Source organism: Athene noctua, chromosome 21, assembly GCF_965140245.1.
Source record: "Athene noctua chromosome 21, bAthNoc1.hap1.1, whole genome shotgun sequence".
NCBI classification, from domain to species: Eukaryota; Metazoa; Chordata; class Aves; order Strigiformes; family Strigidae; genus Athene; species Athene noctua.
The window spans coordinates 2,454,865-2,482,155 of NC_134057.1; the positions used below are offsets into that span (position 1 = coordinate 2,454,865).

The following is a 27,291-nucleotide window of genomic DNA, read 5'->3' on the forward strand; positions in this document are numbered from 1 at the left end:
GGGACATCAGAGAGAAAAGCGGAGAGTATCCAAATATATTGAATGCATTCGTATATGCACCATTTGTAAACCAGAGACTACAATTTTGCTCTGTAATAAAAGATTGAATTTTAAGGTTCAACTTAAGAAACTCCCAAATTTTATTGGTACTTTTAAGTTTCACATGGTTTTAACTTGAAAGATAAGAAAAATGGTTTACTTTTTTTGGTAAGAAAAAAAAAAGAACCACACACACTCTTGAGTGATTTTGCATTTTGGGGGTTAGTCTAGATCTGGTTCTGAAGGCTGGAAACAGCCTTTAGATAAGAGCCATATTAGTCAAGTAAGTCTTTCATTTTCTTTGGTTTGTGACTTACATTGAGAACACAGAAGACAGCTACAGTGGGGCTCACACCCAAAATCTCAGTTACCTCAAGTCTCAGATTTTCTTTTGTGATCCCAGTAAACTTAAATAAACACAAATGAGTAATTTTACCCATCACTACGGTACTAGGGATAGTAAGTGTTACATTTTATAGTAAAAAATGAGGAAATGACCCTTTAAATACAAATGTAAACACACTAATACTATCTATATGTAATCAAGAAAATGTACACCATTTGTTTCCTTGTGACTTGAGTCTATTTCTTGCAAAGAACATCCATGTAAAGTGTTCATATATATTCATAGTGATGTACAGTACTTGTGAGCTTAGTCTGTCACTAATTAGAAATCAAAGAGTTTGACAAGGTTGTTTTTGTAAAGCACCTAGTTAGAGTCAGGTAAAGAGGCTCAGATGAATGTACCTACAGAGGGAAAAGTGTCAGTAAAAGAGGCATCGAAAAAGAATCAGTATTGATCTAAGAAGAAGCAGTTTTGTTTCCTAATGCCATATGGATGTGCAGACTTGCGTGGGATGATGAAGAAGTGGCCCTATATTTCTTATGGTTCTTAAGCCTCACCTCTCATTAAGGGCTTTTCTTTTTGCTCTCACTTAAAAAGAAAACTGAGAAGCCCAACATTCCAGTACCTGCCTGGCTCCTCAAAGGCAGCCAGCTGTCTGGCACTCGAGGAAATGGCAACTCTTTGCTGATGCACCAAGAAGTCTTTTGCCACCATGTCCATTCTGCCACGCTTTGTGCCGCACGACTTCGCTTCACATATGAAAAATTTGTGAATTAAAACTAAAGTAGGAACAGTTGAATTCAATTAGCTCTTTTAAACTAAAAATTGAAATGAAGATAAATTTGCGTGTTGTTTCTGGTACTTATGAATATATCTCCAAACACACGGAGAAGACAAATTAATCAACCAAGCTGAAACAGAACAAACTTTCAGACTCTCCAAGGAGAACTCCTGATCTTTAAAGCACTCTTCCCATGTTGATTACGGTCACTTTTGAGCCAATTTTCTTTCCAGATTCTGATGAACTGCAGCAATGTTGAAATGCTGTCAGAAAGTGTCTCTATTTTTAAAGTATTTGCCTTCAATGAAGTTAGCATAAATGAGAACACTCCTGTTTATTATGCGGTTTTAATCTTTCTTTTTATGAAAATCAAATTTAGCCTGACAAAATTTCTTGAACGCTATTAGGAATGAGCATACCACATTTTATGTGCCTTAATTTTAAGCTTTATAAGTGAATTGTAATATTCACAATTCCTTTGTTCTCTCTCACATCTCATAAGTCAATGTACATGGCCGGAGTAGTCCTTTAATAAGTGTCATGGGACAGGAGGTGAGCAGCACTTCTTCCAGACAACAGCAGCAAACCAGAGTAAAAATGTTTTTAGTTCAGTAAACAAGTCAGGTTTGGTTTGATATATACTTTTGCCAACCCACGTATCTATTTGTTTGGTCTTTTTTGTTGTGTTCATCTACATATAATTGTACGCACAGTCAAATTTCTGCATGCTCCCAATAAGTCCTAATAAAGAATCAAATTAACTCTGCTCACATCCATCTGGGGACAAAAGATAGATGCAGCTAATATATTCTAGCAGGTCTTGTGTTCACAGTCTTCCTATGAGCATACACAGATTTAGAAATTATTGTCTGTGGGGAAAAAGAAAAACAAACAGCAAACCTCAAACTTACATCTCTGTCCAGAACTCTGCCGGTGCTGTTTAGGTATAACGTCTGCTTGATAGGATCGAGGATCACCCAGTAATCAACGTTGTCCTTTAAGGAGAGTTCGATGGTGGGGTCCGGCCCTCCTGCTGTCCCTTTGATCAGCATATTGTCAACCAGGATAGTGCCTGCAAAAACAATAAACACATGAGGGAGAAATTTATACGGGCATCTACATTTTTATGTATTTCCATAACAACTGCAACACTAAAAATACTGTTTTCTAACTAGGGTTTACAGTATTTTATGTTTTGAGTGATGTTTAAAAATTCTGAACCTTATTATCTGTAATGAAAAACTGCCTCTGACACCAATGTTATTTCAGACAATACCAGAAGAAGTATTTGCAATGCTCAATAATTTAAGTTGACGATGAAACCCATCATATACAGCTATCTATTTAATACTGTGAGTTTTTTCTCCATTGAGCAATCATCACCCAATCTCATCTCAAACAAATGAAAACACTGAAATAACAAGCAAAACCAGAATACATTTTCTACAGCAAGAGTGACACATCAAGGTGAGGGGAAAAAAAAACAAAGTTACATAAAGCTCTCCAGGAGAAAAAAGGTTTTATACGTTGAGTTGCTCTGCAACAGAAAACTAAATTGCAGCATAAAGACATGAAAAATATGTCTACCAAGACAAAGGCCACACTTAATTAGGACCAGCCATCTATTCAACATATATAACATGCTTTTTTTCCTTTTCTTGTCCCATGCTGTCAGTTAAAAGTCTTGCCTAGCAGTTCTATTAGTCAGCTCACAGTACCCACGATGTACATCATTTCCTGTGTAAAACACCCAACTTACTTCCCAAATGTCAAGCATTACTAACTACCCTAAACGTTGCACTCCAGTGCCTCAGATTTGCATGCCCAGTATTTATAAACACTTCTCTAAGATTTCATTTTTTCTGAAAAATTAACACTACCCAGTTTTCTTCACACTGAAATGTTAAATTATCTTTGCTGAAGCTCATTGACAGTTATGAAGAAAGTCTATGAATGTCACTAGCTGCAGAACATCTGAATTAAAAATATTTATCACGTAACCTCCTGTATTAAGGGCCAAATAATTTATTACAAAGTAACACTTCTTTGCATCTTCACTTTATTACAACAGTGACTCTGTATAAACATATTCATCTGGTGGGGAACAGTTCTGAGTTGGGTCAATGCTTTTTTGGAATGAAACCATAAAACTAATTACTGGTCATAACCACAGCAAACTAGTTTACAGTCCTGTTGAGGAAAACATGACAGTAAGGTTTTTTCAATCATTTATTTTGAAAATACTTTTAATAACATAGTAGAGAAGATGGGAGAAATACTGCCCAACATCCATAACTTTGCACTGAAGACCGGTTGCAAGTTCGAGGAGTAATGCCCTTTTAGCCCCATGAGAAACACAGTTGCTGCTCATGTGTTTCATGGCTATCAGCACAATTTCTTGTGCAATACTGTCTATGCAATTATATTCTGACTGGCTTTTGGGAGACCACCACTAGCTTTAATGTAAAGAGGATTTCACGAGGAAAAACCCTGTGACAGTTCAAAGTGTTTAAATCTAGCCATCAGTTTCTCTAAAATCTATAAAATCTATCGGATTCTGTGTATTAACCCCATTATGGCTCAATGATGATGCAAAGAAAGGTCAGCAATTCAAATTTGAGGTCATCTGAACAAAAGGTGCCCCAAGAAAAGTCTCCCTGAAAAAAACACTCAAGATAACAAACACCACAATCACTCTAAACGACTTCAGTTGGTTTGATTTTTTTTTCCAGTCTTCTTGTTCAGGCCTGAAGGCAAAGTCTAAGTTCTGGCTACATCCTCACCAGCACTAATCCCAAGAGAAGGCTTTACACCTCCATTCAATGGGCTCTCAAAGGAAATAAAAATCTGCAGTTTCCACCTGTAAACAGCACAGTACTGGGCATTTCATCAAGGGCCACCTGCACATAGCAAATGCATAAGGTGGTCTTTATAGACAATATCATGTGCACAAATTCTTGCTGTGAAAAGGAAGAGCTTAAGGGATGGAAGAATTGGAGCAACTGAAGTAACGAGATGACACAGAAAAGGGAATAGAAGAGGGTTGTGAAAGTAGCAGAAAAATAGACTACAAGGGATAATTAGAAAATAGGGGAGGGAAAAAGTAGCAACAGCTTCTGTCTTCTTTCCCATGTTGAAGAGTAGCAAGTCCACGAGGAGCAAAAGGGCATCACAGCACAAATTACAAGGACACAGAGCTACCACAGCTGTCCGTCAGCACAACACTTCCAGATGCTTAAGCAGTCGTGAACTGGCAGCAAGCTGACAATCCCTTAAGGGGGTTCATTTTCTCCTCAGAAAATTGTTCAAATAATAAAAAATAAAGATTGTCCTATAATGAAAACTGGTCCCTGATATCTACAAACTCAAGATTATGAATATAATCTAACATTAGTAGGTCTAAATTGAAGTGACAGTAGCAAAGGGAAATTACTTTTGGACTTCACAGTCACATTGCCTGTAGAGAAATCCAGCATCATACGCAGTGCTAAAGGAATTAGGTTGATAATCATAGCAGAGCTCAGACTGCTAATAGAATAGTCTGTGGGGCCACGTCCCTGTGAAGGTGGCGATTACCCTTCCACGAACTGCATACAGGTAGTCAGAGGGAAAAATACATACCCTAGAGGCACGTATAAATTTCCTTGTGGCACAGTGAGCATTTGGAAGTGGCAAGATACAAGGGCCTTAATACCAGAAGCACTTTCCACATGTTAAGGATTGAAAAAAAGAAAAAAAAACCCCACAATTTTAGACATATATATTTTATAATTTTGGCTGAAGCCAAAGCCTGAAGGGAAGCACATTAAAGTGCTAAAAAAAAAAGTCAACAGTGGTTGTAACAGTGTCCTTACAGCAACATACACCAAATAATTTACTACCTGGCATTTTTGCAGGCCGCTTTGGTTCCGCATAGGCTACGTACAACATGGTTTGTTTCTCTTCATCTGAGGAGGCTTCGGCCTCCCTTGCCCAGTTTCTAGGAGATTGACTTCTGCCTTGCCCTTCTGTAAGGGCTGAAGAGCTCAAACAACTTTACCTTTTAATGAACCTGAGAATAATGATTGCAATTAAATACTTTAAAAACTATATTTAATCAATTTAAGATCTTGATGTGATGACGAATTTCATACAATGTCTAGTAAACCACTGCTACTTAACTGACCTCACTGCTTTGAATTCTGCATCTCATTTAACTTTCCTCTGTTGCGCTCTATAACAGCTATCTGCTTGATTTAACAAAGCACTTCTTCTTGGTTTGTTTTGATACAACGATTCTTTTGTTCTTAAAAATGGACCATTTTTTTCTTCAGATATTCACGAGGCACTTGTACTCTCTTTTCAAGAGACAGTGGTTTGCAAATAAGCCTTTTAATAGCCATCCTTAAAAGTACTGTTCTTCTCATTTACAAAGAATCTGACACTGTGGGTCTTTTTTTTCCCCCTTTAGATATGCATCATTTTGTTCCTTATATCCTGCCTCTGTCCTTGGCCCAAAATACCGGGCAGGTAACCGGTAATCTGAATACACACAGCTCGATGTGACTGCAGCAACAGTTTGTCCATTTGCTCTCCATACATGTGAGCACAAAAGCAAACACATCCCTTGATATTTACAATACACTAATACAATAAAGTTTAGACAGTTTAAAGTTTAGTTTGGGATATTTTTTTTTTTTTTTACACAAACAGAAGCTCAAACAATGCTCTAACTGAAGTGAAATCTTTTACCTTGTTATAGGAGTTACATTCCTTCTTCTGTAGTTATATTGGAAGTTCAGTTTTACAGTATGGGGGGGGGGATGAGGGGTGCGTCTAAGTCTGCTGAGGGCACCTAAGCATGATGCTAAGGCTCACAGTGAAGTGAGAGGTTGTCTAGTGTAGATACATGTTCCTTGTACCCAAGTTTTGGTAAGTCACACTCAAACACCCATATGTTCAGTAGTATTTCAGCGCTGTTCCCTGCATCTGTTCTGTGTGCACAAGTCATTGAAAAGGACACCAGGGATTGTAATTAGTGATATTTTTCCTGGTTAATTAAAAAAAAAGACTGATGTGAAAGTTAGATTGCGTATCAACAAAAGTAGATTGGCTACTTTTCGACCTTCACTGAAGCTGTATTGATGACTGAGATGTCCTGGGGAAAGACCATACAGATTTTCAAGGGATTAGTACAGAATAAGCCTCAAGGAATCAAAGTCAAGCAAGATGTTGGCTAAAAAACAACAAAAAAGCCAGAAACCAGCAGACTGTACAAGAGACGAAAAATCTATTATTTTCACGTGTAACATCATTTTTCTGAAAGTAATGACATTTAGTCAGAAATGTTACCTGAACTGGGAATTATTCAACAAGTAGCTACAAAGCAAGACAACAAAAATAAAAATTATAGAGCACTGTAAATATTATAACTATAGTTCTACACAAGGCTATTCCTTTGAGAGGAATCCAGAAGCTGAAAATCTTCATTAGTCTGAAACAACAGGGAAGGGTTTGTTTTTACAGATCAGTCTGTGCAGAAATCGATCTTTCTATGGGAAGGGCATTACAAGGGACTTGGGTGCAAAAGCCATGAAATACAGAATTTGCAGTTTATGCTCTACTAAAGACAGCAGACACACAGGGCTCAGTGAGGACTCACTTATTAAATGATTTAGACACAATTTGGGATTATTTTAGTTGAATATCTTGGTGGAGCCCTTTTTTAAAGAGTGAGTGAATTATGACTGGTCTGGGAATAACCTTTATGCTGGCACATGAATCAGAAAACAGGACTCTAACAGAACAGTACCCACTGCAGTTTTAGGAATTAAAAGGCATTCATGGATTCTTTTTTTTTTGCAGTCACTGGGCTGAAGGCACGGGGAGCATGTCCCACCTCCCTAGTGACACTACTAAAGGGGTGCACCAGGCAAAGGCTCAGCTTTATGCCTGACGGTGGGACTAAGGACTTGACCTATCGGGGTGGTCAGGCCCAGGGGCATTGAGGAGAGGCACCTCACTGCAACCCATTAAGCAAGCTGTATTTCTGCAAACATGCAAAACACAAATTGGACAGACCTTGCCCTCAACAGGGCTCTTGTACACTATAACAGGGTGTAGCCTTCCGCACTCTCAGTACTGGAAGGGCTGTGTTCAGCTTCAGCTGCTTTTTCAGCGCAGAAAATTGTGAGAAATCCCAGAAGCACATGAGCACTCACAAGCTACAGGGCTGAAGCCAAAGCCTGAAGGGAAGCATGTCTAAAGCCAAGGCAAAACTACAGCCCTGAAGTTTTTTATCGTCCAAATGTACTTATCCTTCCTTCAGTAATAGCCTAAACCTTTATTTTTACTTTCAAAGTTGATTAAAAGATAAAACCACCTGCAACAGCATGATTAATCTCTGATATTGTCAAATTACATTAGCAGCTACCTCACCAGTATGATGTGCAAAAAGGCTAAATATAATTTTAAAAATCATATTCTGCTCTTCACACAACAAAGTCTAAATAACGTGTCAGGGTATTTACATTAAACATACACAGTATTTCCGAACCCTGGAACGACAGTTGTGAATTTTTCAGCTGGTGGTATTTAGTCTGGGAGCATTTTGCATGGTACCCATCTGGAAGAAGTAACTTAAGGAAAGAATCAGGTATCCTACGCTCTGCACTCAGTCATGGGACATTAAATGAGCAATGCGACATATTCACTTGTTGAAAAGATGAGTGAGAAGAAAAATTGGTACTTAAAAGGCATATATATCCATACACACACTCTCTAACTCTTTGAGCTGCAGAAAGGAAAAGTACCAATAGTTGTCAATAGATGGAAGGAAACGCATCACTTTTGCACTCTAAAGCAGTAGGGGTTTTCCCACCTAGTGTATTAAAAAATGAAAACCAACCAAGCAAGGATAGCAAAAATAAGGAGCCTAAAGAAATTAGAAACTTCTGCTTTATAAAGAGCCATTGAAGTTAGCATCACTGGACAGCAGCAAGCTGGCGAGCTCAGACTCAGCGATGGTGCCTGAGTGGGCTGACATCCAGGGGGGCATCTTCACTGGAGCCTCGGAACCCCATGTCAGCCAGACCAAGTGGTTGTAAACCTTCCACCAAAGGGTGAACAGCATTCCCACTGGGGCCTCAGCACTTGCATCTTCTGTTGTTCAAGTTGAAGAAACCAAGGCAGGCAGAGGGAGGTCAGAGATTCGGGAAGGTCTCCATGTGCCAGTCCCACCTCTGGCTGCTCAGGACCATAACAACGTGCTGCAGAACCAAAGTTCCACCTGCACGCACCCAGTAGCTTCTCCTCTACTCAGTGACTTCTGAGCAATGTTTACACAGCATCCAATAACATGGGTTTCTTTCAGACAGAGCAAACGTGAATTAAAAAACACACCTGTATCTCTGTACTGCCTTCCTCTGCCTTTCAAATTGTAAAGCAATTTGAAAATGGGGATTATTTTCTTATACAAAGGCATTAGATGGATCAGTTGAAATGGTAGTCGCTTTTTTTGATATTCTGCAGAGTTTTCATAGTTAAACCTGGATCACAAACTTATTTTTCTACATTTGAAGGTGTATGTCTGTAGAATAGCATGGATTAACTAGCAATAAATTAGAAGTCAATGGAAAATGAAAACCTTATTACAGAAGTAAATTCTCAACATTATCATGAACTTAGACCCACACTACAGGTTCATACACAAAAATAGGGTAATTCTGCAAAGCCACCTCCTGGATTACATATTTTCTATTCTCCATCCTCACATCATCAATAGGGATCTTTAAGAAGTTTCCAAGGTTGCTTCAAGATTGTTTTCCTGCTGTCCTGGCCCGTCTTCTCCCATCCTGCTCCACATGCAGCCACAGCCTCCAAGCAATTACAGAGCATAGCTAAAACCGGCACATTATTTTGCCCAGACGAGGAGTTTGAGAAGTTCAGGTTTCAGGCTTTTATTTATCCTAGTCCCCGTGCATGGACCTTATAAGCCACCTTGAGCCACTGTAAGAATTTGTGTAGTATGGTGAAAAGGTCTGTTCTTAAGGCATTGTACAGTTTGCGTCCACTATAAGTGAAGATGACCCATTTTCTTATTTGAGTGCTTCCCAGCCATCATGAAGACAGACCCAGCACTAACGACTCCTGTCCCAGGCTGGAACAGCACAGCAAGATAATGGAAGACATTTTAGAGGCAGGTCCCACCTGGGGAAAGGCAGCTGCACTGGGATCACCATCAGTTCAGAGCATACGTATGCCTGTCCTGCAGGACAGTAAGAATCACAGTCCTTCCTCCCTGCCATCCCTCCAGATTCACAAACAATGGGACCAGAGTCCCATAAAGCCATATGACAAGCACCTCAGTGCTTCACACACAGAACTCGCTCTGTTACTTTGAGAAATCTGACCCACAACATTTACACTCTACATCATAACAAATAAGGTTGAAAAGAAACCAGAAGAAGAATGAATGATGGTCAAATGCTAACTACTAAATCCACTAAATATTCAGTACTTGCCTTCCTAGGTGTATAAACCTAGATTAATTTTTTTGATAATTTCCCCTGCCCCCCTTTTAAGAGGATGAACAGATAAAGAGTGACTGTGGAAAGACAGAGATGGATGCCCAGGAGAAAGCAGAGGGCAAAGAGGAAGCAGTGAAGCAGAGAGTTTGGGTCACAGAGCAGCCCTGAGAGAAGCAGATTTTAAAAAGTCAGAGGACAGAGCAGGGATAGAGGGAAAAAGCATTCAGGCTGCAGAGACTATACTACCCTAGCGCAAATACTGCTAAGGACTGGGGAGGCCAGGGGGTCTAGCTAGGGACAAAGTTTACAAGTTTCAAGTTCACTCAAAGTCTCAAATCATATGTTATTGTGCACAAAGTCCCATCCTGTAAAATTATGACAGCAAAGAAGCATCTCAGACAAAAACAAGCACCGCATCCTTCCTCACCCCATCCTTAACCTCAGAGTTGAGAGAAAAAACTGAAAACAATGAATTCTAAAGGCTTAAAACCAGCCTAGAACCAGGAAAACATGAAAACAGATTTTCAGAAATTCCTTTCCAAAAGTTGGGGGGGTTTTTTTGGGTTTTTTGGGTTTTTTTTTATGTTCAGGGTTTGCAGCAGCAGTATAATTGCTTGGTTCACAATAGGGTCCTCTTGTTCCCCCTTTAATGTTTCACCGGCAGAAGGTCACCACCAGGCCCCATGGTGAGGCCACTGACGTTGCTCTTGTATCTTCTTTCTGCAAGTGTTTCTGAGAGAAAACTTCTTAGTGCTTCATAATGCAAATGGTAAGCAAAGCATGCCAGTGTCCACAGACTGACTCAAGTTTGTTGATTTTTAAAATACCATTATTTTATTTCTCCATGCCACAACAGAACCCAGTACTTCTACCAAAAAATTAACTATATGTTAGATGTCTACAGACTACATTTCTCCACCATACTGTGACAGACTACACAGAGCAAAATCCAAAGTCCTACCCCAATTATTATAGCAACAATCTAAGGTAAATTGAAAACAGATGTAGCTCCCTCCCCAGAGTACCGGAGCCACAGCTACACTGGCTGCTTCTGTCCCTCCCCTCCAGGGGACACATTTATGAGGCCTTAAACCAAAAATGGAGTCAGCAGAAGGCCCCTTTACATGAGACTTTCCTAATATTTCATTTCTCTTTCTGTACCCAGCTCGAGAGGCACGTTGCTGTGCCTGCCCACCCACACCACTGACAGCGGCACACCTCCATCCTAAACGTCTTTGTGGGATTGGACAGACTATGGTCTGCAAAGTCCTTTACTAGATGTCTGACAAAACATTGCAAGTGGCAAAGCAAATCAAGTGTGCAGAAGACAGCTGGGAAATTAATGTCTTTCCCCTACAGGGGATCTTTTTTTCCAATTTCAGTCTTTAAAAACTTCTCATTCTGGGAAAATTTTCTATTTTCCTTAGCATTTGAGACTCTTCTGAACTCATTCTAACTCTTAATGGTACAGAGGGCAAATGCAAACACTCTCTTCAAAAAGTATCTAAAGGTTTACACTGAATTTCTACTAAAATTTCAACCCCTATAAAATGTAACTTAGAAAGGACTTTTTTTAAGATGAAAAAAATTCAGTAATGCTTCCTCAGATCTTTTTTTTTTTTAAATGTACAATTGCATATGCAAATACCTGTACAAGATGAGACCAAAGGCCCATCTATTCTGATACCCTGGTTGCAGCAGAGGCCAACAGGCAGTGTTCAGGACAAATCTGTACCTCAAAGTGACTTACAGCTCCCTCTCCCATGTGCTCCTTGGTTCCGGATTTCCCTTGTCCCCTAGGTTACTGGCTTTACAAGTAAAAAAGACATTTACAGACCACACAGGCTTTTCTTCAAAAGCTTATAACTGCATACATTGAGAAGGCATCAATTCTATTTTCCTCAAGGGACTAAATAAATATGTAACCATGCATACATTCAGAGCATATCATCCTGCTAACAGAAGGAAAACTAATAATCTGACCTCTCTCCAAGTCAGCAGACATGAATGTGCAGAGCAGCAAAAGTTGTCCAAACAACTGGAGGGGAGGCCAGGGTTGCTGTCTGTCGTGCAGCCAGGAGGACATCCCTAGTCCAGGGGCTTTTAGCAGCCTCCCTGGCCCCCAGACCACCTGCTCATCTGCCAAGTAGGCTGTTGAGTCTCTGGCAACCCCACAAAGATAAAATGTCTACTGAAATAGAATTTTGAAAGACCTTGAACCATAGGATTATTTTTTATTTTAGCAAATGGGATCAGAAACTAATTGTTAAGGTTGACTTAAGATTCTCCATTATATACACAAAAAGCTGCTATTTCTTGAAAACATATTCCCAGATTGGTGCTCTCTGATATCAGACAACAAGTGCAGACACAAAGAAAATTACCATTAACAAAAATGTTACCTTATAAATTACCCACACATACAACGGAAAGGCTATCAAGACATAAAATACACAGGCTAAAATTTCTGGGAACATTTAAAAAAGAAAACATTCCTCTTCTTACCAGACAGCGCAGATATAGTAAAAATGCACATACTACAGTCAGCGGTGAGATAAAAAGTCTTCAGACTATTCCAGCAAACACTTTGTTTCTTGTCTCATTTCCCAGAAGACCTTGGCAACAGCAGTTCTTGAAGGTGATTTTGATTTTAAGACACAGCACACAACAAGAAGGATACGCATAAATAGGCAGAACGCAACGACTTTGAGTTAGGCTTTTCAGGGATGAAGCTATCTGGAATTAGAAAAACTTCCTCCAGTTACACATCCTTTGATAAAGGAAACGCATTAGCACCGTTAAGTTTCCCAGAAGTTTTATTCTACTTAGACAAACTCTTCTGTGAGAAATAAAAACCAGCATCGGGATTATTTCTGCATTTTGTCGGGGTCAGATGATAAGGGAAAACGCTTTTGAAATTACTAAAGGTGGTGTAAAGAGGCACAACAATGCTGTACAGCAGAAACAAGAGCAAACACAATGTCCTTGCCTAAAAGCAAAGCAAATGAATTCACGAATTAGTCGGAGATTAGAAAGACAAGCCGGTGAGTGAAAACAAAGGGCTGATAGTTGGTAGCCCTGGATTTAGGAACCGCAATAACAACCAGGCATATAAACCCAGGAAAGATCATGAGGCTTCTAAGAAGAGGAGACCTTCAGCGCTGGATGTCTTAGGAAGACATCTGACAAACTTTCACCAGAAAAAAAGACCAAATCCTACAAAGCCAGAAGAATGGACTGGCAGTTTTTATTCTATGACCCTGTTATTTTGAGAGACAGAGAAGAAACATCAGCAAGTTTTACTTCCATTCACATATTGGACCTCTTCCTGAATTTGGTCCGAGTTTGAAAGCCACAATTGGAAAGTTATTCTCTGACTTACTAAACACTGAGAGATGAGGGAGAACCAGCCCAAGGCAATCCTGGAGCACAGGGGGTATGTCAAAAGGAAACTTTATACAATTCCAGGTTCTGGAACAGCAATGTTCTGCCATGATTTGCAATGTAGAAATTACCCCAAAGTAATGGACATTTCTTGCCACAATACCTAATTCTACAAACTAGCTTTTGCGCCAAAATTTATAACATCTGAGAGTAAGATTATTACATATGTTGAAAACTCCTGGTTTTATTTCAGTCCTTTGGGGAAAAAGATAGCTATATTAACAGAGTTTGTGTATATTCCCAGCCAGAACTGAGCTCCTGGGAACAAAAATGCTCTGATTATGTGCATCAATTATTAAGTTTGGTACCTGCAAATGATTTCCACTTAAAAGGAAACAGGCCTCCAGGGATATCCAGGAGGGATCCCAAGCCTTCCCATTTAAATATATTACCACAAAACTAATCTCATTTCTCTTTCAGACCCATTTTATTTTATTGAGACCATATTAATAAACATTAATAAATGTTGCATTTACTCTTCACCTGCCAAGCAGGTATCAAGCCAGGAGAAAGCAAAAACAATTTTAGCTGTGTGACTGCAGAGACATCAGTGGAAGGCCAGGACACACATACCAGCTATTTCCTAGCACAACACAGTTTTAATTTACTATGTCTGTGCAATATGGTCGAGCTCCTCGTAATTAAAGACACACCCACACATCCCAAACACAGCAAAGTCACCACGTGCATGCTACTGAGTCCCAATCTTATGCCTGAGAAGTTCCAGCATCTAGCAGTCTGGCCACAGGTTCTACCTGCAAAACATTTCTAGGAGAAAATGTGCTTCGTGCAGCAAACAGGATCAGTGGTACCCACGGTCAACAGAAAGACACAGTATTTTCTCATGACCTTTGCACAGGAGTGCAAAGATCACCCGCAAAACACTCCTCTGTGGTACCTTCCTTCTCCAGACCTGTGAAGAGACATCCTCACCTGCAAGCACATCGCAGTTTCCTTCCATCACGTGGTTTCTTGTTCATCAAACTCAAATCTATGACACTGCGTTCAACCCAAAAGTCCAAACACGTTCCTCTAAATTTATTTTCATGTTCTTTAACTTTAGGCTTTTTCTTTCCAAATCCTTCCTCAGGTTAACAGGTTCTGCCTCTTTCTTTGAACACATTCAAAGTGCATCTGCAACCATTCACATACTGAGTGCAAATGTGCCAGATCTTAAAACCAGCAACACTTTACACTGACACGTCCTTAAATGAGACAAAAATTTGCATGTATAGGTTGAAAGAAGTGAAACTTCAAAAACTGAGAGTGTTCCTGGATTAACTTACTGACAACTGCCGTGACCTTTTTTTAAGGCAACTACAGACCATGAGTGATAAACTTTATATTTGCAGCCCGTCTGCTTCTTTTCAAGATCCCAATTGATAATTTTCTGATAATGCTATTTTTAAGTTCCTGCAAATATTCTCTATCTGTCAGGTATGACAAATGTTGCTGCAATACAAACAGCTTTTCACCAAGGAGCTACCTCGATTTTTTACTTTCTTGGTTGCTGAGGACACAAAACCAGGTTCTTCATGCCTACATGCACCAAGAACACAGAGGAGCCTGAGACGTCATCTGTGGTGTCACCTTGGACCAGCTCAAATGCCAGACTTAACCCAAAATCCCCCCAGGACCATGGGGACCTCCAGGGTGAGCCCATGGCTTCTGAGCTCCAGGGCAGAGCGATCAGCAAGAAGGGCTGCAGCCAGGGCTCTTCAGGCTTTTAGGTCCCTCCTGCCAAATAGGAGAACCTACAAGTCCCAAAAACTGAACATAGGAAGAAACAGCCTAGTTGGAGCAATCAGGGTTCCCTGGCTCTTTTCCTACAGATAAGCCTCAGGATCTAGGAAGATGCATGTGAAGCAAAGGTCCTCTGAATCCTCCTCCTTGGTACCAATACTTGCTACCTGGGCATCAGCACCTTTATGCACAAGATGAATGCGAATTGGAGAGACTGGTTGTTCTCTTTCATTTGTATATTTCTGAGAAGATACCATATTTCTATTTCCATTCTACAGAAAATTGGAAAATATCTAACTTTCATTCTGATTCTAGAAAAACTGTGTATTTGGAAATACAGATTTTTGTCACTCAGGAAATGCCAAGCTATGGCTAGGTTTGCCTCTCAAAACAAAAACCTGTATTTCAAAATCAACTTAAAATAAATCTCTGGGACTGTGCAAATAGGGTGGGACTCGAGCTCTCAATTCAGGTGAGAAAATATCAATAATAAGGATGGGCATCTCGGGGTGCCTCTGACCAAGGAAATTCTAACGCAAACTATTTTATTAAAATGAGTGTTTCAGCATGAAGCCCCCAGAGATGGAGTGCAGGGCAGCTACCCATTCCTCACATTTCCTTGGGAAGACCACATATTCAGATAATGTGGTTTTGAGTTCTTGGGCACATTTCAGAGTGTGTCAGATCACAAATATATACTAAAAAGTGGTTTTGTAAATCTTGTTTGCTTTCCAATTCCTTTAGCCATTACTCAAGCAAATCAACATTGGGGTTTATTGGTTCTCTGCTTAGAAAAGTCTAATTTACACTTTAAACACTCAAGGATTTATAAATAATGAAACGGATTGAGGATTTGTTCAGGAACACTGTAATCAGGCCATGGCCGTTGAAGGTGTGAATTAAATGACTTGAATGTTTTTACCTTAATTAGGAGCCATCCTAGGGCCTGTTTGCATATCGCTCTGAGAGGAGCAGCAGGAGCCTATAACACTCTTCTCTAAAGCTGAATTATTAAAATTTTAAAAGGCCTACCTAAACAGTGCTTATGGCTATCTGCATAATTTTTTTAGTATTTTCTAGGCATCTACTGTGCACTATAACAACCACATGTATCTGTTTTCTCCTTATAAAGAAGGCAAAAAAGGAAAACTTACTGATGTTTATCCATTCTCCCTATCTGCTTGTGCTACTTTCTGCAGGGAAGTATCCTGGGGAAAAAAAAAAAAAAAAAAAAAAAAAAAAAAAAAAAAAGAGCATTGCCATCAAACTTGGATTTTCTTGGTGCATTCCATTCAGTAACAAAGGCAGAGCGATTAAATCCATGTTTTCCAAAACTTTGCCCCAAAGTGACTACTTAGGTGGGTTTGGCTCTTGTCTCCCAGCTGCAGGTGTTGGAAAGCCACAGATATTGTGAAAGGGGAGTAAAAAGGCAAATGTGTGGGAAATGCAGGGAAAAGCTATGATCAGACATCATCCAGGCAGAAAAAATTACCACAGATCTCAATTTGTATCTTTAACTAGATTTGAATACAAGTCTTGTTAAATAATAATTCAGTCTTACTGTACCTTGATACAATATCTGTCCTATTTTCAGAGGCAAAAAGAATCCCTGAGTTGCGGAGTCAACACTGCAGATCAAGGGCACACTTGACTTTATAACAAACAGAGGAAAATCCATGATTTCTTGGAAAGCTTGTCTATTTAGAAAAGTGGGAGATGAAACTTTTCAGAGAATGAAGGAATTTCTTGTGATGCCTCAAGCAGTGGCAAATGAAGGAGAAACTACCCAAAATGACAAACAGCAGGAGAGTCTGATGGCAGGACAGAGGAAAAGGAGCTTCTGCCTTTGAAATTCATTCTTTAGTGATCTGTAATAAACTATTTTTGGAGGAATGGTGCACTTTTTGTTTTTTAAATCACCTAAACTTTCTATACATTATTGCCTAGCATTCCCCTTCTATGAGGGCAGGGAAAGAGTTTTCTTCCATGGGGAGAGAGAAATGGTTTCTTTTCCTGTGAATTGCTTTATTACAGAAATAAAAAGCACACAAAAAGGACTTTGTTATTCACAGAAATCTACAAGTCCACTTGCAACCTACAATTGTGCATAAACTTCTGTGATTTGGGTTGATGTAAGGAATCAGAATTCAAAAAAAATGACAGAGAGTGGTTGAGAAAGAGTCACACCACTGGTTTTGGAGTAGGATACAGAATCAGGCAATTTCAACAGCAAGAAAAAAGACTGATGGATTATAATGGACAGACTGTACAGTTATCAGTCTAACATCCTTCCGTGCTATTTTCTTCTCATTACACCAAAACACACAAAATCGAGCTCATTTATTGTCACTGGTACCGATTCATGATTGTACTGGCAGACATACTAATAGAAAACTAAGTAAACCAGAAATACTTGGAACTACAATCCACCTAGAAACATTGGTTTTTCCTCTTTAGGACATTCAAAAGCAAGTTCTAACTAGTTCTGTTGTCTTTGCAACCAAACACTGGCTTCTTCCTAAATCCTTAATGCCACTAAAATGTTACATTCAAAAACCAGTTTTAAGCAGCAGTATTGCAGTTATCAGGGGAAAAAGCCAAACCTGTTAAAGCCCCACTATTCTCCAGAGACAGTCAATTATTTCTGACTTCCCTGAGCTGGGTGTCAGAGAGGCAGCAAGGACATGTCCAGTTTACAAGCGTAACTTGACAATCAGGTTTTCAACCTTTTCGTCACTTACCTTGTCAATGATGATTTTTTTTTTTTTTTTTTTCCCCCTTCAGATACACCTGCTCCTTTTCCAAAGGGAAATCACGCTCACTGAAGGACTGTCTGAGCAGGTCTTAGCATAAAGAAAAAGTCACTGAGTGAACAAACATTGGAAGGAGGCTGCTAGAGAGCTCATGGCATTTGGTTTTGCTTGTAATCTGAAAGCTCTTTTTAAAAAGAAAAGCTGAGTTAGAATATTAGACTTGTGATTAACTAAGTTTTTGCTGTTCTACAGAATATGCCCTACAGAAATGAAAACTTCAGGCATTTGCTTTATCAAGCAGTTGCAGCAAATCCTAAAAGAAAAAAGCTTCAGCATGTAATGAAGTAAAAAAATCACTGAAATGATAAAACATATTAATGATTATATACATGCATGACCGGTACCACCTGACTTGAGGATCAGTCAAGCTTCTTGCTATAATACTGCTAAGAACCTTGCAATGTTTAAACATCTGAGATTACTTCATAAAACAAGGGTGTTGTCTTAAGACAGTAATTTTTAACAATGAAACCAGCTGAAAATAAACCTCTTGCACCTTTTAATAGTTCTAGATTATCTTTCTCAGAGCACAGATTTGAAATGAAGTGTTGAATCCCACCAGGGATGTGCCATTTGCCACCCTGTGAAAATCTGCCCACGTGCAAGCGGCTGAATAAAACACAATTCACACACGTTCTGAACAGGACTTGGGAATTTAACAACTACAGTGTTAGAAAATGTCGTAATCCCTGAGCGTGCTGATACCTCGTCTCACTCCCCAAGGCTGGCTCACACACCAGCCCCCAACTCGGCAGCACATCATCCATCTCCTCATATTGTCTGCTCAGGGTCACAGCTGGGCATCTCCAGGGTCAAAAATGACCACGAAAACAGAGCTTCTCTAAGAGCAAAAACCAGACAGAACTGAGACACAGCCACACAGATCAAGCCTGGGAGAAAAGCAAGAAGAAAAGCCAGAACCTGTTGGTGTACAAAATTCTTCTACTAGATGGCTAGTGGCAGGACTCCTGTGTCTCATCATTCCTCTGCTGCCAGGACACTCCTGTGAAACTTATCCACAAAATATTCACCTCGTCCCTCTGCTGCCACCAGCCGCCACCGAGGTAGCATCAGTCATGGGCTTGCTGGCTCCTGCCCAGCAGGTCTACACGTTCTACCTGGATGCCAAGCATCCACGCTGTGCAAACGCTGTGCAATGTCTGGTATCTTTTCCAGCACAAAATAAAAATTCCTTATGAAAGAGTCACACCTAATAATTTATTGTTTTTTTTCATGAGTTTTTTGACTAATCATGTCCAAGGCATTCGGGTGCTCTACTAATAGATTCAGCTAAAAAGATGCTGAGGCAATTGACTTAACTCACCTTAACAGGGATCATTCAACAAACAGCTGCTCAAGGTTCATGGTGTTACTCAAGTCTCAGAGGTAGCTTAAAATGTGTATGATGGAAGTTAAAAATCAAATTTTCAGAATGCTGTTTGTTTGTTTGTTTGTTTTTTTAAATAGAAACAAGCATAGTATGATTCAGACTTCTGCCATCAAAACTTTTAGCACATAATTTTTGTTTTAATTCTATACTAACCTGTAGCCAGTAAGTGCCTGGAGTAAGAGGGGATTTTAACTGCTTCTTTGCAACAGTTCAAAACATAGGGAAAATTACAGAAGTACAAACTGTGTAATTTTACTCCTTATTTCTACTGTTAAAACTTCCCACAGAGAATACCTTAAAGTAGAATACTTCTGACAGTCTTTTCAACTTATTTGCATATTTGTTCACTTATTCAAACACAAGCTTATGAGGCAAAATCACCACTTTAATACATCTCATTTCCAGGAGAAAATTTTTTTCAGCTTTCAGCTGACTTTTCAGCCACCAGGACTGCCAAGCTGCTTTTTCTACAGAAGTGATTTAAGAGTCAACAGAAGAGCGGACAGCATCATTACTTGCTCCCAAACACTGATCGTTCAATGTTATTGAAAACCTTCAATGTTTTCTTACTGCTTTTTTTCTTTGTGCCTGAAGTAAGGGTGGAGTAGAGTGTCTGGGCTATCTCATCCATTAACTACCCAGAATCATTCCTTTTGCAAAACCCAGGCTTTTAATATACAGGAAAGAAACTTTATTGGTGAGTCTGCCTACGGTTAGTTGCTGCATTAAGCAAGGAGCAATCTGTGCCTTCAGAGGGGAAGGGAACTGAGCCCTGTGATGGAGAGGAAACACAACTTTCTTAATGACAAACCTTTTAGAAGAAACCAACACATCTCAAGAGCCACACTACTACGTAAAAGTCCATTAAAAATTACATATTTAAAACTTCTTTGAAAAGAAACAACAGGAACATAAAACTACCAAAAAAGGTATTTTAACAGTTCCAGAAAAAAAGAAAGTTTCAACAACCAGAAACATTTCCCATTGCTTCTGCAAACAAAATTTACAAACCAGAGGGGTTATTTCTCATTAACACAGAAGAGGCCATGCCATGGCAGCTGAGGAAGGAAAAGTTCCCTCAAGGAGAAGCCAAGAAAGTAGTTTAACCAAGCACAGGATTACAAGTAATCAATTCAATGCAGTTAAAAAACAAAATATCTGCCTGGAGTAAGGTGCATTACCTTATGCATTGGAAAGCACTGGCTCCTGCCTTGCAGCTGAGGGACAATAATCACCAGATGGGGAGGGCAAACTTCTCAAAATAAACTATCTGAACAGCTTGACAGCCTGAGTGCATACCTTAATCCTGCGTGGGCCAATGTGACTTGGAGGTTTGGGTACTACTATAAATTTTGAAAACTGTACCTCAGGGCAGGCGGAGAGGAGTAAAATCCCTCTGTACATCCTAAACCCTCCAAGTATCCCTTTTCTTCGATAAATTCACATGGATTGCATAATCTATGTGCATGCTGTAATTAAACTTGTAGTAAGTGCCACATGTGCCCACACAGATATAGGCTATTTTCTAGTGCAAAACCCTTACAGAAACCAACAATGTTACTGCAACCAACTAATTTCTCTGATGTTACTCTTTTTACGCACCTCCGAGAATGCCTTTAAAACAGTCTTATGGTTACTGCAATTACCTTCCCAAGTGAGAGAAGTAAGCAGCTCTCTAGCCTGCCCGCTTTGTCCTGATAAGTCATCACCTCGCAGCTAACGGACTGTCTCTTCCAGAGCCTGCCACCACTTTGCTAGCTTGCCAAAAGGCGGGGGGGGAGGAAACCAGCCTGATGCTTTGATGCTCTCATCCCAACAGAAGTATTCAGTGCAGAAATCCCAGCACTCCACTCTTTTCCTTCTATTGCAAGAATTCCTGTATTTTAATAGTCCAGAATAAGGAGTGTGTCTACAGATTTGTTAATTCTTGTATCAGAAATGGTGTGGCCAGCAGCACTAGGGAAGTGATCGTCCCCCTGTACTTGGCACTGGTGAGGCTACACCTCAAAGACTGTGTTCAGGTTTGGGCCCCTCACTACAGACATTGAGGGGCTGGAGCATGTCCGGAGAAGAAAAACGAAGCTGGTGAAGGGTCTGGAGCTCAAGACTTATGAGGAGTGGCTGAGGGAAATGCCATTGTTTAGCCTGGAGAGAAGGAGGCTCAGGGGAGACCTTATTGCTCTCTACAACTAGCGGAGAGGAGGTTGTAGTGAGGTGAGTGTTGGACTCTTCTCCTGAGTGACAAGTGATAGGACAAGAGGAAATGGCCTTGAGCTGCACCAGGGGAGGTTTACACGGGACATTAGGAAAAATTTCTTCAGCAAAAGGGCTGCCAAACACTGGAACAGGCTGCCCAGAGAAATGGTTGAGTCACCATTCCTGGAGGCAATTTAAAAGATATGTAGATGTGGCACTTTGGGACATGGCTGAGTGGTGGACTTGACAGTGTTAGGTTAATGGTTGGACTTTATATTAAAGGTCTTTTCCAACCAAAATGATCCTGTGATTCTATTATAAGATTTATATAGTTACTGCACACATTTCAAGGAAAATTGTGAATCTTTGAGAGCACAATTTCACTTTTGATTTCAACACAACAGTTTATTGCTTCATCCACGTATGTCTGAGATGCTAACAAATAATACTAAAACCAGTTTAATTCTAATTCTGAGATATTAATACTGTAGCATTATGTAATCATATTTACATATAGAGCCAGAGCAGTATTCTGTCCAAACAACTGGAAGTGAACTATTTACTTAGTGTCCCCACTCAGTATTTTCCCAGCCCTTGTGGCTACTTGTCCTTCTCCAGGTTCCCCGTCAGACACATAGAATATATATCTACTTCATTTCCTATAGAATAAATAAATATTCCTATAGAATAAATAAATATAGCAAGAGAGAAATAGGAAAAATAAATAGAATTCCTTTCTGTTCTGTAAATCACCAAACTTTTCTTTAGGGTAGCCCCTGCTTGGTTTTTTGGTCAGCTCTTAAATGACAATTGGCCACATGAAATCAATGACCATCCACTCTCAGATTCACTCATAATAATTTCAAAACTCCTTGGTCCATTTCAACTAAATGTAAAACATGGCTGGAAATCCCAAATAGCGTTCCTGGGTGTGGTGTGAGAAACAAGGGATTGGGATTGAGGCAAAGCCTTGGCTATGGCAACTGGACCACACAGCTTGGGAGCCCATCTCACATGTTGCCTTCCTATGGCAGGGGACAAGAGGAGATAAAATTAATGACAGAGGTCAAATACATATGGAACAACCTGTGCTTGTGGAAGATGTCATGCCAGAAAATAACCTGTCAACAGAAGATACCTACACAGCATGTGTTCCTACTAAGGCCCAAGTTTAATACCACTTTTTGCAGAAAATCTACCAAAGAAAAGACAGTGGGTAAAGAATTATTCAAAATAGAACTAACGTAAGTATGGAAGCATCCAAGCAGACCATCAGACTTGCAGAATACTAATTGACAACTGCTACAGGTCTTATATGGTTATTGTTTTGCACCCAATCTAATTATGATCTTGTACAGTTTATTGTCAACATTTGCTGATAAAGGTTGGTTTAGAAGCCCTTAAAATCTGTTAATACTTCAAGCCTGAGGAAATCAGACTTTCAGCAAAATCTTCACACACTCATTTTCCTTGTGTTCTCACAATATTTGTTCTGAACCATGAAAACAAAAGCATCTACATTTTCAAATTTTTTTAAACAAGAAAAACACAAACCAAAATAAGAGCTTCCAATGGAAGAAAAAAAAAAATCTCAGAAACCTAATGAGATTTTCTGATGCCTTCTCAAACACAGCATGCTTTTATCTTTATACTGAGCAATTCTAGCAACACACTGTAGGAGAAAATTATTTGCGCAGTTGAGTATTTCTTTCAGCGGTATTTCCCAGCTCGTGTCTTTCCTGAACACATGCTGCAGTCTCTTCCTTTCTTTTGACAGAAATACTAAACAGCAGAGTATGTAAGCAGATTTCAAAGCTAATTGAGAATAGGAACATTGAGCCTAACAATATTAAATCAAAAAACCTGTCAAGTTTAGCAACAGATCATTTGCATCTCCTTTATATTGTTGTACAAGTCCTTTGTTTGCATAGAAAAAAAAAAAATAGTTGTCAACTTGCTTTGCAAATGGCTGATAGCCAATAAGGATCAAAATAAGTATCTCAGATGTTAATGAAGCACCATCAATGTTTATTTGCCAAGCAAACTGCTAAAAGGCAAGTGACACTGACACTAGCAAGAGGGATGAAAGGCGGTAAGAAATGACCCACTTTCCAACCATCACACAGAAGCTTAGTATTATTTTTACTATATTAAACAGCACTGAAGACCAACAGTCAGCACTGGTAGGTGGTTACTATGGTCTCCAGGACTTTTTTGGCACTGGCTGTCTAGTCCCTGCCCCAACAATGGCCAGGCACAGCCCGGGGGGTGTCACTACCCAGGCTTGGATGCAGGCACTGGCTTTGGAGGCCAAGGAAGCATAATTGTATAGGCATGGTCAGACCACGCCAGCTGGGTTCAGGGCCACAGAAAAGGCCTTTGCACTGCTTAACATACCTCTATAGATGTGCCTGCAGAGGCTCAAAACTAATAACACTCCAAGTGTAAGTAACTAATTAAAACTTTGGCTTCATCATTCAAATTGCTTCCAGGTCTCATCACTCAGTCACTGATGACCAAAGTCAATACTTGGTATCATGTGCTGGAATTGTTATCTATATAATTTTCCTCCCCATTTTCTCCAGCTTTCAGAAGCAAGGCTTGAAGCAACATAGGAGAAGAGTTTAAGGTTTTAAATGAAGTTCAGTCTTGACTTTATTCTCAGACCTGTATCCAGCTGTAGCTGCGTTAGTATAGATATCTCCAACAGAAGAGAGATGCAGAGATGGTAAGTGGACACAAAATAGGACACCTCTGTCTCACACATATTCTACAAGCAGTATTTTTAGTGTCCAAATAAATCCAGCAATTCACCAACGAGTTCAGAAACTGCTCCAAAATCAGTTCTTCCTCTAAGAGAGAAGCTCAGTTGTGCTGCACAAGAAGCTGCAAACAGCACCACAGAATCAGTCCCCTCCTTGCCTACGTATTTTACCTGAAATTACAACTGCACCTCATCATGAAGTTTTTTAGTCAAACCCTTGCATAACTGCTGATATTTTATGCACAACATTGCCAAAGTTGCTTCTTCTGATGTTCTGAATTTCTAGATCAAAGAAGAGGGCCATTTAAGAAACAGTAATGCTTTCCAACTGCTGTATTTTAGTTTGAACATCTCTGCCTAGTTAATCACCATTTTACCTTTTCATCAGGACAGAAGAGTCACCACCTCACCAGTATTTGATTTCCGTTCTGCTACCAGTGTCGAGCAATAATGTGGACATAGTTGTGCCTGTTTAAAGAGGCCAAGCCAATAAAATTCCTTCCAGCTGTTCAAACCTAACTCAAGCAAAAGTTATAAACAAGAAGGTGAACTTATCAGTCAGAAATTTTATGTATTAATTTGTATTCCCTTCAACATTGTAATAATATTTTAAAACAAAATGATCGATAAGCTTTTAAAAGAAAACAGCTCACATGGTATTAAATCCACTTTCTTACAAGAAATTATTTCTTTTCTAAAAATAGACCACTGCTCATCTACAAATGTAAAACATCTGAACCTACTAAATATCCAGCTTATTAAGCCACATACCTATTCAATAAATAATAAATAAAAAACTTGTATTGCTTTCTCACATGTGATGAAGAACTGTTAATAAATTAAAAAGATGTTTTTAAAGAGTAACTTCACTAAGCAGCTACAAACTAATGTGTGGAATCCGTATCTATTCCAAATCTTAAGCTTGCAGATTTTTCACGGAAGCAGACCCAAAGCATTCAAAGGCTGCTTGATATAAATGGGAAATGTCTAAAAAACAGGAGATGCAGTCCATAGTTACAAAATGAGACATTCCATGGAGTGCCTTGTTTCTAAAAAATACTCACAAATCATTGTGGACAAGCAACTCTGCTTGCCCTCTCAAATCATAAATCAAAACTGTGTTATCCTTAGACATGTTACCAAGAGAAGAGACAGAAGAAAGTGTCGTGGTTTAACCTCAGCCAGCAAGTAAACCCCACACAGCCGCTCGCTCGCTTCCCCCCAGTGGAATCGGGGGGAGAACTGGAAGGGTTAAAGTGAGAAAAATTGTGGGTTGAGACAGTTTAACAGATAAAGCAAAAGCTGCGCATGCAAGCAAAGCAAAACAAGGGATTCATTCACCCCTTCCCATGGGCAGGCAGGTGCTCGGCCATCCCCAGGAAAGCTGGGATCCATCAGGTGTAACAGTCACTTGGGAAGACAAACACCGTCACTTCAAATGGCCCCCTCTTCCTTCTCCCCCCTAGTTTACACACTGAGCATGATGCCATATGTTCTGGGGTGTCCCTGGGGTCAGCTGTCCTGGCTGTGCCCCCTCCCAACTCCCTGTGCACCCCAGCCAACTAGCTGGTGTGGGGGGCGAGGAGCAGAAAAGGCCTTGGCTCTGTGTAAGCGCTGCTCAGCAGGAGCTAAACCATCCCTGTGTTATCAACACTGTTTCAGCCCAAATCTAAAACATTGCCCCTTCTGAGCTTCTGTGAAGAAAATTAACTCTACCCCAGCTAAAACCAGCACGAACAGGGATGTCAGTTTAACTCTGCACAGCACTGCTTAGCTTCAAACTGCCAAAGTGAGTGCAGTCCTCATGTCTGCTTGTTAAGAAACTGATAAATGAGAAAGGATCAAGTAAAGAAAAAAGATAACGTTAGTGCATAAGAAATACCACATAAGAATGCATTGAAAGATCCAAATCAGTCTAACTACAGGAAAGAGGAGCAAGAATTTACCTGATCCCTCTGCATGAGCATTGCCAGTAGGTGGAAGTACCAATTATGAAAGGCAGAGTAAGAGAAGAGTGTGAGAGCCCTGTCCAAACGCTAAACACATCATTAAGGAACCAAAAAGAGAGAGGGCAACTACACTTTGAAATTAGGATAATGAAACACAAATGTAATGTAACGAGTGTAATGCCATTAAATGCAATGTAATAAATAAGTACCATCCCTTGAAAGTATTTTTTCAGATTATTTCATTATTACTATACTATAACATTACCTCTGCAATACAGAGGTAAATGTTAATATTCTATGTTGTGTAGTTCATGACAGATATTTTTAAGGTCCATTGTGACTCTGAACTCCATGAGTTTATAGGAAAAGATACACAGCTTACTACCTAAACTTATAGCAGTGTTAGCAGAAAGATCCCTTCTTCCATTACATTTGTTAAAGTGTGTCTGCTATTCACTTGTTGAAACAAGACACAGAACACCAGAACATCTTTTTGCTACTATATTTTCTTATAAGTTACTGAGGCCTTCAACATCCACAGCTGTCTGTAACTTACGTAAATCCAGAAATAACAGATCAGATGTTACAGCAAAGAATTCTGAAAAACACTGCGCTGGGGTCAAAGGCGTTACTCCGCGTGACTGCTCCTATATTCAAAGGATGAAAATGTTTACCTCATTTACCTCCTGGCTTTATTTAAATATAAGAAAAAACAAAGTAAAGCCGTTTCATGTAGCTAACAACATACTGAGACAGACAATTCATCTGGTAACATAAAACAATCTATATAGGCTGCTCAGATTTGATTACCCTGAAACCTTTTGAGCAATTTCATTCAAACCACAATTTGGTACCTGCGCAAGGACTGGGAGCTACAGAGTTATGAGGCAGCATTCATAGGAGTGAACGGGGAGGGGGGACTGAGGACTGGCATATTTTATTTCCCTATCCTAACCCCCCTCATAGACTGTTAACTAGAAATAAATGTAGACAGCTGTTTGGAGTCATAAGATACCTAATGTAGCATCATTATTACTATATCTTGCTTTCCAAAATGCATTTTTTAAACCAAGCACACATCTACTAACTTTGACATAAACTAAAATCTAGATTGTTATTTTTTTTTAAATATTGGAATGAACAAGTTATGAATACCTTCCCAATATAGCTGTCCTTTCTTATCAGAACAATTTCTTATAGCTACTTGCAAATTACAACCTTTGAATTGTAGTCTGACTCCAAACAAACAGAACCGAGAAATAATGTCCAACCACAGCATCTGCAGTGGCACCGGCTGGCTCTGACACCCTTGCACAATG

General features: G+C 39.7%; 1 protein-coding gene across 1 annotated transcript in view; it reads right to left on the reverse strand.

The window, feature by feature from the left end:
* The window catches only part of PCDH15 (protocadherin related 15), a 448,489-nt gene that overhangs the window by 285,082 nt on the left and 136,116 nt on the right, over window positions 1-27,291 (reverse strand). Inside the window, exon 4 of the mRNA XM_074924175.1 lies at window positions 2,078-2,238. Coding sequence (XP_074780276.1) covers window positions 2,078-2,238 — 161 coding nt within the window. The remainder of the gene's footprint in view (window positions 1-2,077; window positions 2,239-27,291) is intronic.